Source organism: Haplochromis burtoni, unplaced genomic scaffold (assembly GCF_018398535.1).
Source record: "Haplochromis burtoni strain Fernald_Lab_line unplaced genomic scaffold, NCSU_Asbu1 Contig_252, whole genome shotgun sequence".
Taxonomy (NCBI): Eukaryota; Metazoa; Chordata; class Actinopteri; order Cichliformes; family Cichlidae; genus Haplochromis; species Haplochromis burtoni.
Genome location: NW_024582613.1, coordinates 662545 through 679209, shown reverse-complemented (window position 1 = coordinate 679209; position 16665 = coordinate 662545). Strand labels below are relative to the sequence as shown.

The 16665-nt window shown below is 42.6% G+C and overlaps 1 protein-coding gene across 1 annotated transcript in view; it reads left to right on the top strand.

Moving 5' to 3' along the window:
* plxnd1 (plexin D1) overlaps nucleotides 1-16665 on the top strand; it is a 72361-nt gene that overhangs the window by 49885 nt on the left and 5811 nt on the right. Inside the window, exons 19-30 of the mRNA XM_005938927.3 lie at nucleotides 1055-1204; nucleotides 3700-3814; nucleotides 4449-4556; nucleotides 6141-6253; nucleotides 7757-7861; nucleotides 8918-9048; nucleotides 10304-10502; nucleotides 10603-10749; nucleotides 10854-11010; nucleotides 11364-11467; nucleotides 14824-14887; nucleotides 16150-16184. Coding sequence (XP_005938989.1) covers nucleotides 1055-1204; nucleotides 3700-3814; nucleotides 4449-4556; nucleotides 6141-6253; nucleotides 7757-7861; nucleotides 8918-9048; nucleotides 10304-10502; nucleotides 10603-10749; nucleotides 10854-11010; nucleotides 11364-11467; nucleotides 14824-14887; nucleotides 16150-16184 — 1428 coding nt within the window. The remainder of the gene's footprint in view (nucleotides 1-1054; nucleotides 1205-3699; nucleotides 3815-4448; nucleotides 4557-6140; nucleotides 6254-7756; nucleotides 7862-8917; nucleotides 9049-10303; nucleotides 10503-10602; nucleotides 10750-10853; nucleotides 11011-11363; nucleotides 11468-14823; nucleotides 14888-16149; nucleotides 16185-16665) is intronic.

Here is a 16665-nt window from a genome sequence, read left to right as displayed (position 1 = left end):
TTTTATGTTATACATGTTAAAAGGGGTACTTTAGTCTAAGAGTTTCAGATATTTTGACGATATGTGAGAGACTCTACTAAATAATGGGAATAATTAGGGACAGGTCAGATTGAGCAGGAATGTTGAGATGGAGGAGTAATAGTGGGTAAACTGAACAAAGGATGTTGAAAAAAGACCTCAAAGGAGGTTCATGGATGGACTGTAGGGCAACATGCAGGGGATTGCTGTGCAAGAGGAAGATGATCCACTATGGTGACTTTTAAAGACTCCAGCCAAAAGAAGAAGAAGAAGTAATGAAGATTAACATGTAATTAGCATTGTTCAAGTGATCTGAGCCTTAGTTCCTAACACGGGACAAGCTTCAAAATCAAGAAATTACCATATTGGAAGTGAAGGACATCTTTCATTTCTGTCATGCCTGATAAAAATCTTTCAAACTCAGTGCCCACCATCTGTAAAGTGAGTTCTCCTGATCCCTACTATAAATTTTTAAGCATTTAAAAATCCTTCACTAGATCCTCGGAAGATATTGTGCTGCTTTTTAAATAAGCTAAGTGCTACACCTCCTGAGTCAGTGAAATCACACTTCATGAGTAAAATCAGACGAGCGTCTATTTAAGCAGTGAAATTCCGGGCTTTAATGGAAGCAGCAGAGTTAGACTGATTGGAAAACATTGTCCATGCATCTTATTTCAAAAGGCTTCTGTAAAGGCCCTGAGAATGTTATTCTGGGCTCAGACAGGGATGACCGTGATCGGGTTTGTTTGTAGAAACTTTTCTGGCCATGTGAGAGGGGGAGTGGGAATGTTTTGTGCTTCGAGCTGAACTCTAGCCCAAACTGGATGAGTTTCCCGCTGCCTTTCTCTGTATGACAGCTGCATGACAGGCCTGCCACGGCTCGGTTTCTGTGCGTGCACACTAGAATGCCTATGTGTCTGCACGTATGTGTGGGGTAAATCTCTTCGTGAATGTTATCTGCGCTTGTTCGAAGTAGGCCCCTCTGCTATCTTACTCCTGACCGGCTGACGGCTGTTTTTATTCGTTTCTGGCACAGAAAGTACCAAGCGATCTGGAGCTGATGCCGGAGGAATACTCAGTGATGATTGGCTCCTATCCCTGCAACATCACTTTTCACAATGACCAGCTGTTCCACTGCACTATCAATGGACTATCCAGCTCCAGCGAAAGGGAGCTTCCTGTCTTTGTAAGTATTAAACCTTGTAAAACACTATAACATGCAAATATACAATCCAGACTTGTGCTGAAAATATTGCTGCCTGGACCTCGATAATTTTAGAGTTTCAACCAAATATTACACGGTATTCAAGCCAAGCATTTAGTCAGAATCTGTACCACCTGTGATGCTCACTGAAACGGATTTTATCTGCAAAAATCTGAATGCGTGCTCTGCAAGTCATTTGTGAGTGTGCCGCTCTACATGCATTATAAATGGGTTGTAGTCGCTCCTCATTCCATCATGAAATACTAGTCAGTTGGGGGTGGTTAGTCGTCATTCTGTGCCACAACAAATAGTTATGTGTTTGCCAACTGTTGTTCATGTCTTTAATCTTTTATCAGTTCTTCTATCATCTATTGCACAGACTGCTCACACTGATCCCAAAAACTTCTGAGTCAGCGATGATCTCACTCTTCACTTGTGTCTTTGTTTTTTGTTTCCTGGTTCTTTCATTCTCCATTAAATGCCCTAATCAAGACATGGCCAAGCCCTGAGCAGTCCTGATAAAACCAGACCCTCTTTTTCCTACCCATCTCTCTTCCCCATCTGTAGATATCCGTTCTGGTCTGTTTCGATAGGGCTCTATTAAGGGGGAAAGCATTCATCTATATTTAAATATGAGCCAAACTGCGAGTGGTTTGCTGAAATAGCTCAGAAAACATATGTTAGTCGTTCTCTGCCACGGTTGAGGTGAACTGTAAGAAGCGTTTCCCCACTTTGACACAAAAATAGAAGTAAAGCCTCTCCTTCCTTCTCTGTCTGTCTCTCCTTGTGTACCTGTGGCTTGCTCAAGCAAACCTCCACCCCCATCTGTCTCTCAGGATGTCTCAGAATAAACACTGGCAATTAGCAAACGCATAAAGTCAGGGCAAGGGTCAGATAAGATGTCATAACACAAATGGGTGGGCTGTCTGCTTCCTGCACACGAGCACTGAGGATGATTTGCAAGCGCATTTGACAGGGGCATAAATACAGAGTGCAAGTACATTTTCCTTTGTGCTGGCACATTTGAATAAATGCATACATGTTGGGGTGACGCATAGCTCGTGGCCATTTGTGTTACTTCACTTACTTTTGGTGGAAGATCTATTTTTGCACGCCTGTGTTGTGCTTGGCTCTGAAGTGCTGCAGAAGTGGATGTGGGGAAGCAGTGTTTTTGTACCCCAAGCGAAACAGGAACATGGAACAATGGCATTTTCCCCTCCATTACACCAGGCCTGGCTGTTGCAACCTCTGGAAGAAGGCCTCCTCTGGCTGGTCTGAGTAAATAAATGTCTGGAACAGAAAGAGCAAGAGGGAATGTGAAAATGAGGGAGCCCGGTGAGCCAGCTTTCCCCGGTTAGAGTAAGACCACTGTAAGAAGGATTTGGTCTGAGGATTGGAGGCTTTTTTATCTCCGTCTCTTTTCATGAAATATGTTCAGATTGGGGAAGGAGCGGGAATGATGTGAGCAGGGACCAGAGAGACCCTGCTGACTAATCAGAAGGCAGAAGTGAAAGTTCTTTTCTTGTCACATCTGGGTTAGACTGAACTGGGTGACTCGTTGCAGCGAGAGACCATTTTTCAAAATCTACAGTGTGTAATTTCTTTTTTCTGCATATGTGCACCTGTGCCTATGGAGAAAAAAATGATGTGCTTGTGCATGTTTGCAGCAACTTGTGTTCTCATTAAGAACTGCTTCTGTTGCACTCCACTCACTCTGTGTTACAAAGAAAAGTTTTAATGCATCTACTGCTCATTACTGTGTGTTCTGCAACCTTCTGCCTTCAACTTTTTCTTTTTGCCTTTTTGGATATTACCTTACTGGGTTACAATGTAGTGCAGGAAAAGGGACAACAATTTGACTCCAGCCATTCATTTCCTAGCCAACTATCCAGGAAGTGGGGTTTAATTCTCGCCACTCTTCCTGGATCAGTGCAAACCATTTTAAACAATCCCTTTATTTTATCTCATTTGGGCTGCTATAATTATCTTTACACATCATTTGCTCATATTCCCACTGCTCTAAGTGCATCTGCTAGGATTTCAACATGCTTGCACAGCTTTAGAGTTGGCTTTTTGCAACATCTAACCAGCAGCTGACTCAAAAGATTTGACAGCTGGGGCATTTTTATCAAATTTCTGGACTAGTGAGATGGAGATGGGATCATTTAAGCGTTATATTAAAATGCACATATTGTCAGATAATTATAGAATAGGTAGCTTGTTTTTTGGGGAGTATATTTTTATTTGCAGTAATTAAGAGCTGAAAGTTTTTTATTTTGAATTTAATGTTTTATATCGTTAAATAAGCTTCTAAGAAAACAAAAGTAAATGTAGGGCTTGAGGCGATATAGTTGACAGTCACGCTGTTAGAAAAATCCATAGAAGGAGAAGGGAAAACTTAAAACAGAACAATGGAGGAGGCCGATTTTTGAAGGAGCTTGACCCAGTTTCATTTGTCATTTCCTTTTTCTTTTTAGGTGCAAGTGGGGAACTTTCGACGCAAAGTTGCCACAGTGCAGCTCGGCGGCAGCGAGATGGCCATCGTGGTATCCATTGTGGTGTGCTGTGTGCTGCTGCTGCTGTGCACTGTGGGTAAGTTGTGTACACATACTTACCAGAACGTGATGGATGTATGCCTGTTATAGCAATGCGTGCTCCAGATGGGAAATAGATAAAAGGAATTCGGGGGTCATAGATTCCCGCGCCTCCCTTCATTCCTCTTCAGTATCCATTGCACAAAGACCACAGTGTTCCTCTTACCATTTACTCCATCTGTGTGCTTATGTGTGTGTATACACTGTAATCTTTGAGTGTGTCTCTGGGGCAGGTGTATGGGTGAAAATTGGTGTTAGTGTGGATTTTCACACAGTTTCCCGGTATGAATCTGTTCTCAGATATTAAAAAACAAAAACAAAAAAAAAAAGCCAACCTCCTTTCTTTTCTTGCCAGACTTTGTGGGTGTGACATAAATGTTGAAATATTAGTGCGTAAATCATTTTTACGTCCCGTGTTCTCACTGTGAAAAACATTGGCACAAAGTCTTTTCCACGAGCTCATAAAAGCTAAAAAACACGAAAATAATTTCATCCATTCGAAAATCTCTCAGTCCCATTTTGACCCTGTTATTATTTCCAGGAAGTTGACAGTGTGTGATAACAGCAGTTGTTTTGTAAATTAGTTGCATTGTATTTTTCTCACTCTTTTGTGTTTTTTTTTTTTTTCTCAGCTCTGGTAGTGTACTGCACAAAGAGCCGAAGGGCAGAACGCTACTGGCAGAAAACGCTACTCCAAATGGAGGAGATGGAGTCCCAGATCAGAGAGGAGATCCGTAAAGGTGTGTTTATAAGAACATCACACACACACACACATGAGCGCACCAGTACAAACTTTGTTATCAAAGTCACTTTTGATAGCGATTTTGAAAAAAAAGAAGTTTGCGTGAAGACAGAAATGTTGACCACACTTGTTTGTGTTTACTTGTTTGTGTATATCTGTGTTTGTGTGCGCATGCGAGCAGAAAAGTATATTTGTTTTTGAGGTTTTCTAGTCTGAAGTGCGAGAAAGATACAACAGTGGACAGATCTGTGCCTAGTAAGCGTGACTCATAAAGCATAGTCTCTGCCAAATGATCAGTCACAGACAGACACACTGAGTGACCACATCGCCTCTGCTCCCTCTGCCCTATAGGAACGAGATCTTTGAGTTTGTGTTTGGTTTTGTGTCTGTGTGTGTGCGTGTCTAGGGCATTAGACCAAAGCAGTGTGAAGGCCACTCCGCATCTGAGCACCCAGATTTATTGTGTGGAGATAGGGGGGACGGATAGAGAAAGAAAAATGGAGGGAGGAAGCGATAGGAGCGGGAGTGAGGGCCGCAAGCTTGAGGAGAAGCAGAAGCGTGGGAGGGAGAGGAGGAGAGGAGAGGTTATTTTGTCAGAGGACACAGATAAATTTGTGGCAGAGTTCAGGGTGAGTGTGAACAAAGCACTGGATACTTTTGCTGAGAAGATGTGATAAAAGCAGGCGAAAGGGGGAGAGGGTTAAAGAAGATGGGTAATTGACATATTCCAGGTTACACAAATGGGAGTGTCATGATATTTGTCTGAAGAGTGAGGCAGAGGGGAGGTTTGGTATTCAGGCCTGCTGCTTATAATCTGGAGCTGACAGTGTGAACTGATTCAGACGATGCTTTAGCGAGCAGGAGGATAAATAACCTGGCTGTGTAATGAAATATGTTTTAAATCCCTCTGGTCTAGTATTCTCTTCTTTCTGCACAAACACAGTCTGAAGAAACAGCCATTGTAACCCAAATACGTCTCTCATCCTGCAACAGGATGCACTTTTCTATAAAGAGATCTCTGGCGTGTCATTACATGTGAACATTATCCTCTGCTGGTACATGCTAGCCAATAAAGTGGCTACAACATTGCCATGCAGATTCGAGTCAGCATCTGGACACACTGATGCTGTTACTGCATGTAAACCTCGATCTGTACACATGTTTTGGATAAAAGCCTCAGACTGGATTTGGCTGCTCTGATTGTCGTTTGGTAAATATTTGCCTGCGTGTCGTGACGGGCTGCACAGTTTGGCAGGGAGAAAGGATGAGAGGGGAAAAAGATCAGAGGATTAGGATTTGGTATTTAACCAGAAGATGATACTAAATGGAGGAAATTAAATGATATAATTCTGTGTTTGATTTAAAATAGCTTCCTGTGAAATCAACCAGTCTTCCAGCAGGATGGGAAAAATTGATGGTTACTGGATTAGTCTACAAACAGATTTCTTGCTTACTTTACTTAGCAACAAATGAAGCTCGAGGAGCCAGAAACAGGAAGAAACCACGGTGTACAAACAGAACCCATGATTCAATCTCATTTGTTTTGTTTTGGGGGGGATTTTTTTCTTTTTTGCGCTTTCAGGCTTTGCAGAACTCCAGACCGACATGACAGACCTGACCAAGGAACTGAATCGCAGCCAGGGCATCCCCTTTTTGGAGTACAAACAGTTTGTCACACGCACCTTCTTCCCCAAGGTGAGAAACCCTATTTATTCCCTGTTATCTGATTTCGACTGGCACATTGACAATACCATTTTTCTCACTGGGGTTTTAATATTTCTGCCCTGCATGTCCCATTTCCCATTTGTCACTGCTTGTAATATGCAGGGTAAAAATTCACCTTGGAACTTTTAAACATAGAGCAGTGAGGTGTAGCTCAGTCTGGCACCCTGCAGGACAGTTAATATGTTCTCTATAGGTAAGCATTTTTCTGATGTGCGATCCACCCCGAAGTGGGTCTATCTGTGGGTGGGTGTTTTTCCACCAGTGCAGACGGGCACAGCTCAGCAGGCTTTGTCTTCCAACCACAGGCATGGACTTTCAAGGAGACAGAACAATGGCGGGCACTGTGACATGGAAACTTTCTCCCCGATCTCTCAAAAGACACATCGTTTTCTTTTTTTCTCCACTCACACACCCACGCTGTTTTGCAAGTACAAATGATCTTGCGCAATGACAGCCATGTCGGTTTCAGTGGACAGTGGACGCTGTTTTGTGTTTTTTTTTTTTGGTTTTTGTTTTTTTATTGGGAAGGAAAAGAGAGGAGGAGAGTGTTGAAAAGCTACATGGAGGGAAACATAAATTCCAGTGTTGCTACTGCAGTATCGTTTCTCCCACAGACTGTATAAAAAAGCTGGCCATAGCCTCCAGGTCTGAAAAGTGAAGCCGATGCAAAGACTCATAAAGCTGGATTTTTTTGTATATACCAGCAGATGTATGGTTGCAAAAAGAGGCCAGATTGTGCAGAAGGTTTTTTTTAATGACCTACTTCTCCCTTGATTTATAATCAGTCGCTAGTTTCAAGGCAACTCAGCATAATGTTAATTCCGTAAATTATGGTGACATTTCAAGAAAAAAAGGCAGATACAAGTTTCTACCATATGGGTGTGCATCCTCAGTCAGACTCAACCCTTTGCGTCACATCCGGCTTTGAATAAACGAGATGGCCACAACCAAAATCTGAAGCTCGGGGCTGTCGCTGTGGAGGTCAGCAAACCAGTCTGTGACATTAGCTTGATTAGGTCCATGTATCATAGTCTGGGTTCTGCCATATTTGTCTGCTAAGACAGCAAATGAGCCTTTGTGCTCTTGTTTTTCCATGAGAGCTTCTGGTTGTCTGAGATTACACACGCGCACACACACAAAACAGTGTTAGACACAGACTTAGACACAGTTAGAGTGCCAGCCAGACGTGGCTGTCCTGAAATGACAGACTGTGTTGAAAGGCTGCCTCTTAGCTCTCGGCCACTTTGTCTCCAAAGCCATTAAGGATCATGACGTTTTGTGTCACGGTGTCATGTTTCCTTTTCATGGTCATTCGGGACCTTTTCAAGAATTTCTGTCCCTTGCCTCCAGATTTCAAAACTTACTGCCAGCGCATAAAAGCCAGTTCTTTTTGTTTCCCCTGTTTATCTTCCGGTGTTTATGACTACAGCAGACTTTTTATGACAGTTTTCTGTGTGTGATTGTGTGTTTCAGATGTGCTCAGATTACGAGAAAAGTCTGGTCCAACCTGTCTACGAGAATGATGCTCTGGGGCCTCGAGCTTTACCAGAGACCCACCCGCTGCTGCAGGATTGGCAGGTGAGGGGTTAAGCCATTAGGTTGTTAGGTTAGGCTTTCTCCTGCCAAAGTGCTTTTTCACTTTCTTGCTTTTCAACTGGGTCACGCTGAAGCTTATTAAGGTTTCGTGGTAAGGTTGTTGTCGGTGAGCTATAAGCGCGTATTGTGATTTTTCTTTCCCTTCCTTCCTGTGGTTGCGAAGTTTGTGTCTGGATTATGCCACTGTACTGTCTGTGTGAACCCACATTATGTATGCATGTCATTCAGGTGTTTCAAAGGACACAAATGTTAGCTTGTTAATGAACGCACTGCCCGCTAAGTTGATAGCAGGCTGTAGACACACTTCCTACAGGCACTTGGACAAATTCACAGTATGCTTTATAATGAAATAGATCTCTAGTGGGTGGCGTGTGTGTGTAGGTGTGTGTGTGTAAGGATGGACGAGAGCAAGACTTATAAAGAGAGTAAAAGAGGGGGGCGTGCATTTTCACACACCTTTGTGAGAATGTGTGGTGAAAGTGAAAGCACATGCATGCGCACATTACAACGAGAGAAAGTAAAGACTGCAGTGCTAGTTTTGGGTCGGCAGCCGGGGGAGCCTGTCTAACAGTGATGAAGTGCCTTGGATCCACATTGTCTTCCCAGGAAGTGTTTTCCAGGTCACAGCAAATAAATCTCATAGGCGGGCATTTATCTTAATGGACACCCCTGTTCTCCTTCTGTCAGGCTGCAAACCACACCATATGGCTGCAGTCCAGAGGGAAGACTTCATCACACGGCTGCTTTAGACGCACTCATAGATAGGCCATACTCATTAAGTCGACTCGGCACATTTAGAGACTATCACACGCAGTAAGAGACTGGAGCAGGACGTGCAGATAGTGTGGAGGAAACCAGAGTGGGAGGTGCCTGAAGGTACACGGGGAGGAGATGTGATAGAAAGATGAAGTGTTCGGTGGATGGGTCACTCAAGATGAGAGGAGGTGAAGTAGATTAGGGGGGACGCAGCAGGTGTGTAATCCAGTTAAGGTGAAGTCATGTAGAGACATAACTGTTTAATCTCCCCTCTGTCATCAGGCCACCAACACAACAAGGCCTAACATAGAAGAGGGCATCACTCTGTTCTCCACTCTCCTCAACAACAAACACTTCCTGATCACGTTCGTCCATGCCCTGGAGCAGCAGAAAGACTTTGCTGTGCGGGACAGGTAACTGCTTCTCTTACAGCTACATTCATTTGTACTACACACAGAAAAACTGCTGTCAAGTAGACGGGTAGGAAACATTTTTTTCTCAGAGAGCCATACTGAATAAGATAAAGTGAAAGACCACACCGCAAACAACTGAAGTGAAGAATGGTGAACAAGGCTGATTAATAAGCAGGTTCCATGTATGAGTGCGCTGCACAGACACAGATACAACTTAATAAGTGGAAAGTAGCATAAAAATTAAATACTTTTATCCTGACACATCATTTTTAGCCACGTAGTATTCCACGTTATGCTTCCTAAAAGGGACAACACCACAAATAGTAGATAGTAGATACCAGAAAATAACAGTCTCTAACGATGCTTAAGTTATAACAGCCTAATAATTACATACTAAGACCAAAATGTTTTTTGTGCCAGACTTTACATATGCTCTTCTTTCTTGTGTAAACATGGGCATTTTAAAATAGTAGTGTATTGAGATTGACTCATTTCTGCAGCCAGCCTTAAGTGGCCATTGAACTCTAGTTTTTGGCACTTTGTATTGGCTTCATTACGCTGGTGTTGTGCCTGCAATGAGCTTATATTAAAGTTTAATCCATTTAATAGATCAAAGTTTATCAGTCCTTCCTTTTTTCCATCCATCCGTTTTCTTAACTTATTAAATAAGTTCTGACTTACCAATTTAACATTCAGTGTAAAATCAGTCTTAACATTAAAACTGAAGCTGTGGTCTAAAAACAAATGTATAGTGAGTTTTTCACAGGACACAAGACCATGGTTAAGGCTGTAGGTTTTTCTCTCTATCTGTTGCATATAGCTTGTGGAAAACCTTTTGCTCCAGCTTTGTAAATATACGGACATATATCAGTGTTACTTGTTTTGTTTTTTCCTGATGTCCTAAAACTGGGCTGTCATTGTGAATCAGAGAGAAATTCCAGCGGCAAGACCACATCCTTTTCCCAGCACAACATCAGCACTTACTGAGTGATGTAGCCTCTTTGTGATGGATTAGAGGGGCTTTGTTAGGGAAATCCCCTGCACCCCTGGTACTGACTCAGACACTCCCTGCATTAGATCAAACCTTTATTTGGCTCTGCTGTCACAGGTGCTGAAGGGAGGACCAAATATTGTTGTTCTTCTTTTAATGTAGCTATTTTTAAATCTCCACTGACCGCACACTGACAGGGCATGTTTGCCAGAGTCTGTTTTTGCTCATCTGTCTCAGCCGCTAATCTGTTTTCTCACCCTTCAGATGCAGTCTGGCGTCCTTGCTCACCATCGCCCTCCATGGCAAGCTGGAGTACTACACCAGTATCATGAAAGATCTGCTGGTGGACCTGATTGATGCGTCGGCTTCCAAAAACCCCAAACTAATGCTCCGCCGGACTGAGTCCGTAGTGGAGAAAATGCTAACCAACTGGATGTCCATCTGCATGTATAGCTACCTCAAGGTGAGGATGGGAAAGAAGCATGCTCAGCAGAGTAATTAATGACTCACACAAGTTTGATTAAAAGGAATTACCGCAGCTTTGATTTTCGCAAATTCTTTAGGAAACAGTGGGTGAGCCTTTTTTCCTGCTGCTGTGTGCAATCAAGCAGCAGATCAACAAGGGCTCAATAGACGCCATCACAGGAAAAGCCCGCTACACCCTCAATGAGGAGTGGCTGCTACGTGAGAATATTGAGGCCAAGCCACAGGTCTGACATCTCATTTAATTAGGCCATGCTGACAATGTCATGCTGACGATCCAAACTCATATTTTTACAAATCGTCCCATGCTTTTGTTTTTGTTTTTTTGCAGAACATCAACGTGTCCTTCCAGGGCTGTGGCATGGACTCCCTATCTGTCAGGGTCATGAACACAGACACGATCTGCCAAGTTAAGGAAAAAATCATTGAAGCCTTTTATAAAAACCTCCCATTCTCCCAGTGGCCTCGGGCCGAGGATGTCGACCTGGGTAAGAGCACATTTTCTCTGATTATTTTCATCCTCTCCCCTACCCAGCCCTCCAAGATATAGTAATCTCCTTTGCAAAAGGTCAATTCCTCTCATGAAGCTCAACTAACCTGAGGCTGCAATGTAATAAATGACAGAATGCATTGAGGAGAGTGTACAGTCATAATCACAAAGAGTTATTGCTTTCAAAAGCTGTGGACCCTGCAGTGCTGATTTGATTAATGGCCCGAGAATATTTCCACAGGTCGTGACACAGAGAGTTAGAGCACGGCTGCGGTCCGTCTTGCATATTCTTTTCCAAATTTAGAAGGAAATTGTCTAACGCTGCTGTCTCTCCTTTTTTCTTTCCTCCAGAGTGGTTTGACTCAGGCAGCAACAGTAAGCTTTTGCAGGATCTAGACAACTCCTCAGTGATGGAGGACGGCCGAAAGAAACTCAACACAGTCTTCCATTACCAGGTGTGTGCTTGTGAGAGACCATTGTGGTGGGTGTTGCCTTGGTGAATTTGTATATCCTGCATGTTGCAACATCAACAGCAGGGATGCTGAGAGTGTGAACTGGAGCATGCGGTGCTTTTCATTATGCCTGCCTGTGCTTTCTTGCGTCCTCGTTCCTTCCCTTGACCCGGAAATCATTCCTCCTCCATCATATATCTCTTAAATGCACTTCAAGGAAAGAGGAGGCTTCTGGAAGTATGACAAGTATTGCCACACCTCCACATGTGGTGCCCGAATTGATGTCTGTTAGACTGATGCTGCAGAATCAAGGATTTATCATTTGGCAGGATCGGCTCCGTCTTACCTTGCATCTCTCTCTCCGTCATCCTAACTGGGAGACAAATCAGCATACTGAAAAGCATCCCGTGGAAAAGGTGTCACTGGCTGTCACCGGGTGGGGAGATGTTTCTGTGGCGGGGTTTTTTCTCCGTTTTTTGTAGGTGTTTCTGTTTGTGCTGGAGTTCGCTGCTGCACCATGTTTCTCTTTGTGACTGCACAAATCGTTTACTGCGGCATTAGCACACCGTTGATGGCTCAATTCAGTATACGATATCTGTAACAGTATAATTTATTTCAAATTAGAAGTTGTTAACTAACAGTGCGTGATTTTTACAACATTTCGAGGGCCGGGTTATGCTTAAAAGTGTTTTTATTATTTAACCACGTCAGAAGAGACAAGTGTTTTAGGTTCCTCTGAAAGTTCAAACTTAAATGTCATTCAGCGAAGCCTGATGCTGCTGCGCTCTAATTGTTTGAATTATGGAGTCCTCGTGAGTCACTGCATTAAGTGGGTTTAAACGCTGGCTCGTGTTGATTTCACACACAGATCTAACAAATACAGTAACCTCCCATGCTCTCCTCTTTGCGATTTCAACATAGGATCAAGCTTATTGAAGTTAACCAAAACTAAACTAAAAGCTGAAAATAAACGTGAAGTAAAATTTTCATAAAAACTAGACATTTGAAAAAAATATCAAACTAGCTGAAACTGTTTTGTGAACTTTAGCTTTAACTAAATTGAAATTAAAAAAATATATAGAGGAAATAGTTTTAGTATTTGTTAGTTTTGTCAAAAGTTTTTACAATTTGCCGGATGAGGCTTTGATTGATGTGCTTATAGAAATTCTGGATGTCTACAAGACGACGAGTTAACTGCTTTAAAGGAGTTTTTTTCTGTTTTTATCATAATGTCTGTACTGATTTTCCTAATTATGCCTCTGATGTGTGTCCTTCATTCAATAATAATTAAAAAAGACTACAATTAACACTCAAACTAATAAAAACTTAAGTGAAGCATTTTCAAACAAATATAAAACTGAAACAAGAAAATCAACTCTACAAACTAAACTGAGTTAAATACATAAACTCAAAAAATACAAAACTACAATAACTTGGCATAGTACTCTAATGGAGCAGGCCTACCTAAAAACCTTTTCCTCGACACATCCATCTAGTAAATGCTTAGTAAAACCTTTTAAGCTGTTTTAGTTTTAAATCATTTAAAACTTTAAATTGAAAAACAAGAGTTGCTGGTTTCAGCTCTGGAGTCATAATTTAGTGTAAATGGATTGGAGTTGAAGGCAGCATGGTGATGTGGTGGGTTTGAATGCACCATCTGTGTGGCGTTTACGTGTTCTCCTGAGTCCCGGTTGGCTCTCTCCAGGTACTCCGGCTTCCTCCCACAGTCCAAAGACATGCAGTTAGTAAGGTCAGGTTAATTGGTGATTGATCATTCTAAATTGGTTGTAGGTGTAGCGTGAATGGTTGCCTGTCTCTCTGTGTAGGCCCTGTGACAGACTGGCGACCTGTCCAGGGTGGGAAAGGCTCCAGCCTGTCGTAACCTTCAGCTGAATAAGTGGAAGAAGATAGATCGGTTGGAGTTTCTTCCAACTCCTATTTCCTACACAGGCGTGGACAATTCATTTTCCCAAGGGTCCACATTAGAAACTCGTTGTTGTTGAGGGCCAAACCAATAAGCTTATATAAAGTAAAATTAATAATGAGCAGAAATGAGTTCATCTTACTGTTGCAGCCCTCCCAACAGTCCCAGTTTCTCATGTGGGCCCTTGGGAGAACTAATTGCCCACCCCTGCCCTAGTGTTAAACTGCAATTTAAGAAACTTTTCTTCTTCCACAGATAAAGGTGAAAAGACCTGCTGCATAAATCATTTTAAACTGGAGGTCAACCATTCAAACTGAAATAACAATAATAAAGCACATGTTTGATTTAATGGGGACTTAAATGGCTTATGTTGTAGTAATTCACTGCTAACAAAAGTTTGAATCTATTATCTGGATTTGACGCCTGGCAGAGTGCTATGGAAATGATTGCTGTGAAAGTTATTGAAAAAGTTGTGTGCCACTTTTTAAATTGCAAATTTTTTTTTTTTCAAAAGTTAGTAAACTGTTATCGAAAACATCTCAGACACACAAAAAAAGTCTCTTTGCTCACTCTGGCACATTTGCACCAGTGTTTATTCATGTGCATTATTAATGTCCTTGTTAAATAAACCAGTAAAAGTAATGACAGGCATTGCGTGAGTAACTGATAATGTATACTGTGTACTAATACACTAATATGTATACAGTTTCTCATTTACTGCTTTACTATAGGACAGGAAATTAAATAGAAACTTGTTTTGTACAGCATTATTAAAATGTACTTATTTCATTTTCATTCATTAAAGGACACAAACATTTTTAATTACAGTGTTTGCAGAGAATTAGCCAATCGTTGCTTCTCATATAAGAATTTAGTAAGTGCTAAAGGGAAGAATCTTGCATCCTGTCAGCAATGCTACTTACAGCTTCAAACTGCCTTTATAAAAAAATAAATAAGAAAAAAGTAAAATGTCATGCACTTTTCTCCCATTAACAATGTCTTGCCGTGTGTGTGTTTGCTTATGTCCATGTCCATTTGTGCATAAGTAAACAAAAGTTCGGTGACTCTCGCCCTTTGACCTGTTACCTGTACTTGTTAAGTGCTCTGTTTAGTCTTAGCTGAGCCATGGGGACAGAGCTGTGAAAGCAGTGAGCTTCAGCATGTACTAACAGTCTGGGTTCATCGGCGAGGCTGTTCAATCCATTTCACCGTGGGCTGACTTTAATGAGCCCTGCCAGGCTCCCGCAAACTCACCACCTCTCGAGATGCACGCGAGACCAACACACACGCACATGCAAAGCCCTCAGCGGGACACTCCCTCGAGGGCGCGCTTAATGACGCTGTTCTGGTGCACCCCCGCTCACCCCTGACCCTGTGCCCTTTCTCCTCTACTTTCCTCCCTCCCTCCTTCTTTTCACCTTCTCCCTCTTCACAGATCCCAGAGGGGGCATCGCTGGCCATGAGCATGCAAGACAAGAAAGAGAACACCCTGGGGAGAGGTACGCCACCTTCAAACACACCCACTCGCTGTCTCTTTGTCACACACTCGCCCACACTTGCATAAATACAACCACCCACTCCATCAGAGAACATGCTTACAGTAGCTGATCACGAGAACATGACACACTAATGTAAACACGCGTGAAACCCCACACCTTCGTGTCCCCAAAAGCACACGTCTAAACACACTTGCACCTAATAAATCATAACACGTACTAATTCTACAACTTCATTCAGAGACGCTTTTTCCACATTATAGATGTATTCCATTAGCGTGAGTCACCTTGGGGGGAAAATGTGACACAAGTTTGCCCATTGTCCAATCTCAGCCCAGAACAAAATGACTGCTATGGCTGTTGACAGATGAGTTTACATACAGCCTTTAATGGCTTGTCCTTTCATTGTCTAAGGTCTACCTTACATAATCAGTACCAGACCAGAGCTTAGTTCTGCTCAGGCTGTGTCCATCAAAGCCTCTGTTCTCATTCATAATGGGCCAAAAATAGGCTTATGTGGACCAAACCTGGCTCCCGCTTCAAAGCATCAATGGGGTGTTATGAGCGTGTAGTGCTCCCTGGCTAATAGAAAACACTGTCCTGCCTGCCTGTGATCAGTGTTGAGGGTCTGGACTGAGGCCCGCTGGGCAGGAGCATCTCTAGCTATGAAGTCTGTAATGAGACCACACTTACTATGAGGGTGTTTGTGTGTGTATCCGCACAAATGCCTCTCTTTTGTCTTTGCCGGGGTGTGTACAGTAATTTACTGCATTTGTCTTTGTGCCTGTACTCGTGTTTGAACACTCTTCTACATGTGTCCTTGTACTCATATCTGTGTACACATGCTTGTGTACGAGCGTGTTTAGATCTATATATAAACAGAAAGGTTTAATGCTTTTTCTCAGCGTTGGCCGAGCATTACCATCTCATTACACCGGCTCCAGAACCAATCACAGACTCTGTGTGTCTGTCTCCCCTAATCTCTCTCCTTTCTCTCTCCTTTCACTCGTAATCTTTCTCTTTCATTCTCTCAGACAGCTCCCCTCCTCGACTGGCCCACAGTCCACCTTAATCACTTTCTCCTTTTGCATGCACTCTATCTCTCTTGCAGCCCTGTCAATCTCCCCCGATTTTTTTTTTTCTTCCTCCTATCTGTCAAACTCCCCTGTGTTACCGTATCCTCTTTATTCTGTCAGGTCTCCACCTTGCTGATTGCACATTGTTTCTTACTGTATGTTATTTATTTTCTGTTTCTCTCTCCTCAGTTAAAGATCTGGATACTGAGAAGTATGTACACTTGGTGAGTATCTCCTCATAGGCAATCAGAATGTTTCTGTGAGCTATGTCTAAGTTTATTACCCGAGCTTTTCCTCTGCGTGCCAGTGTTACTCAGCCCAGAGCAGGCCTGATGACAGAGAGAATGGGGGTCAATAGAGGTGAAAAGGAAAGCTGCTGAGAGGACATGACAGCACTAATGCCGCTTAAGCTCTTTTATAAACGTCAGCCAAGATATGGGCCCTTTGACTTTAGAATAATGAGTTCCTTGGATACAATTTGCCGGGTGAATAGTTAGTTTTGCAGGACAGTTCAGTAGTCATTTTTTGACACAAGTAGGTGGAATTTGACTGCTTCTTTCTTTCCGCTACCCCCATGTAGACTTGTATGAGCAAGTCCCAGACATGATGCTGTGCACGGCAACTGGAGGAAAACCATGAGAATTTCCCAAATCCCATCACTTCCCTATTTCTGTAAATTATTTAGAGCTTCAAAATACCCTTATG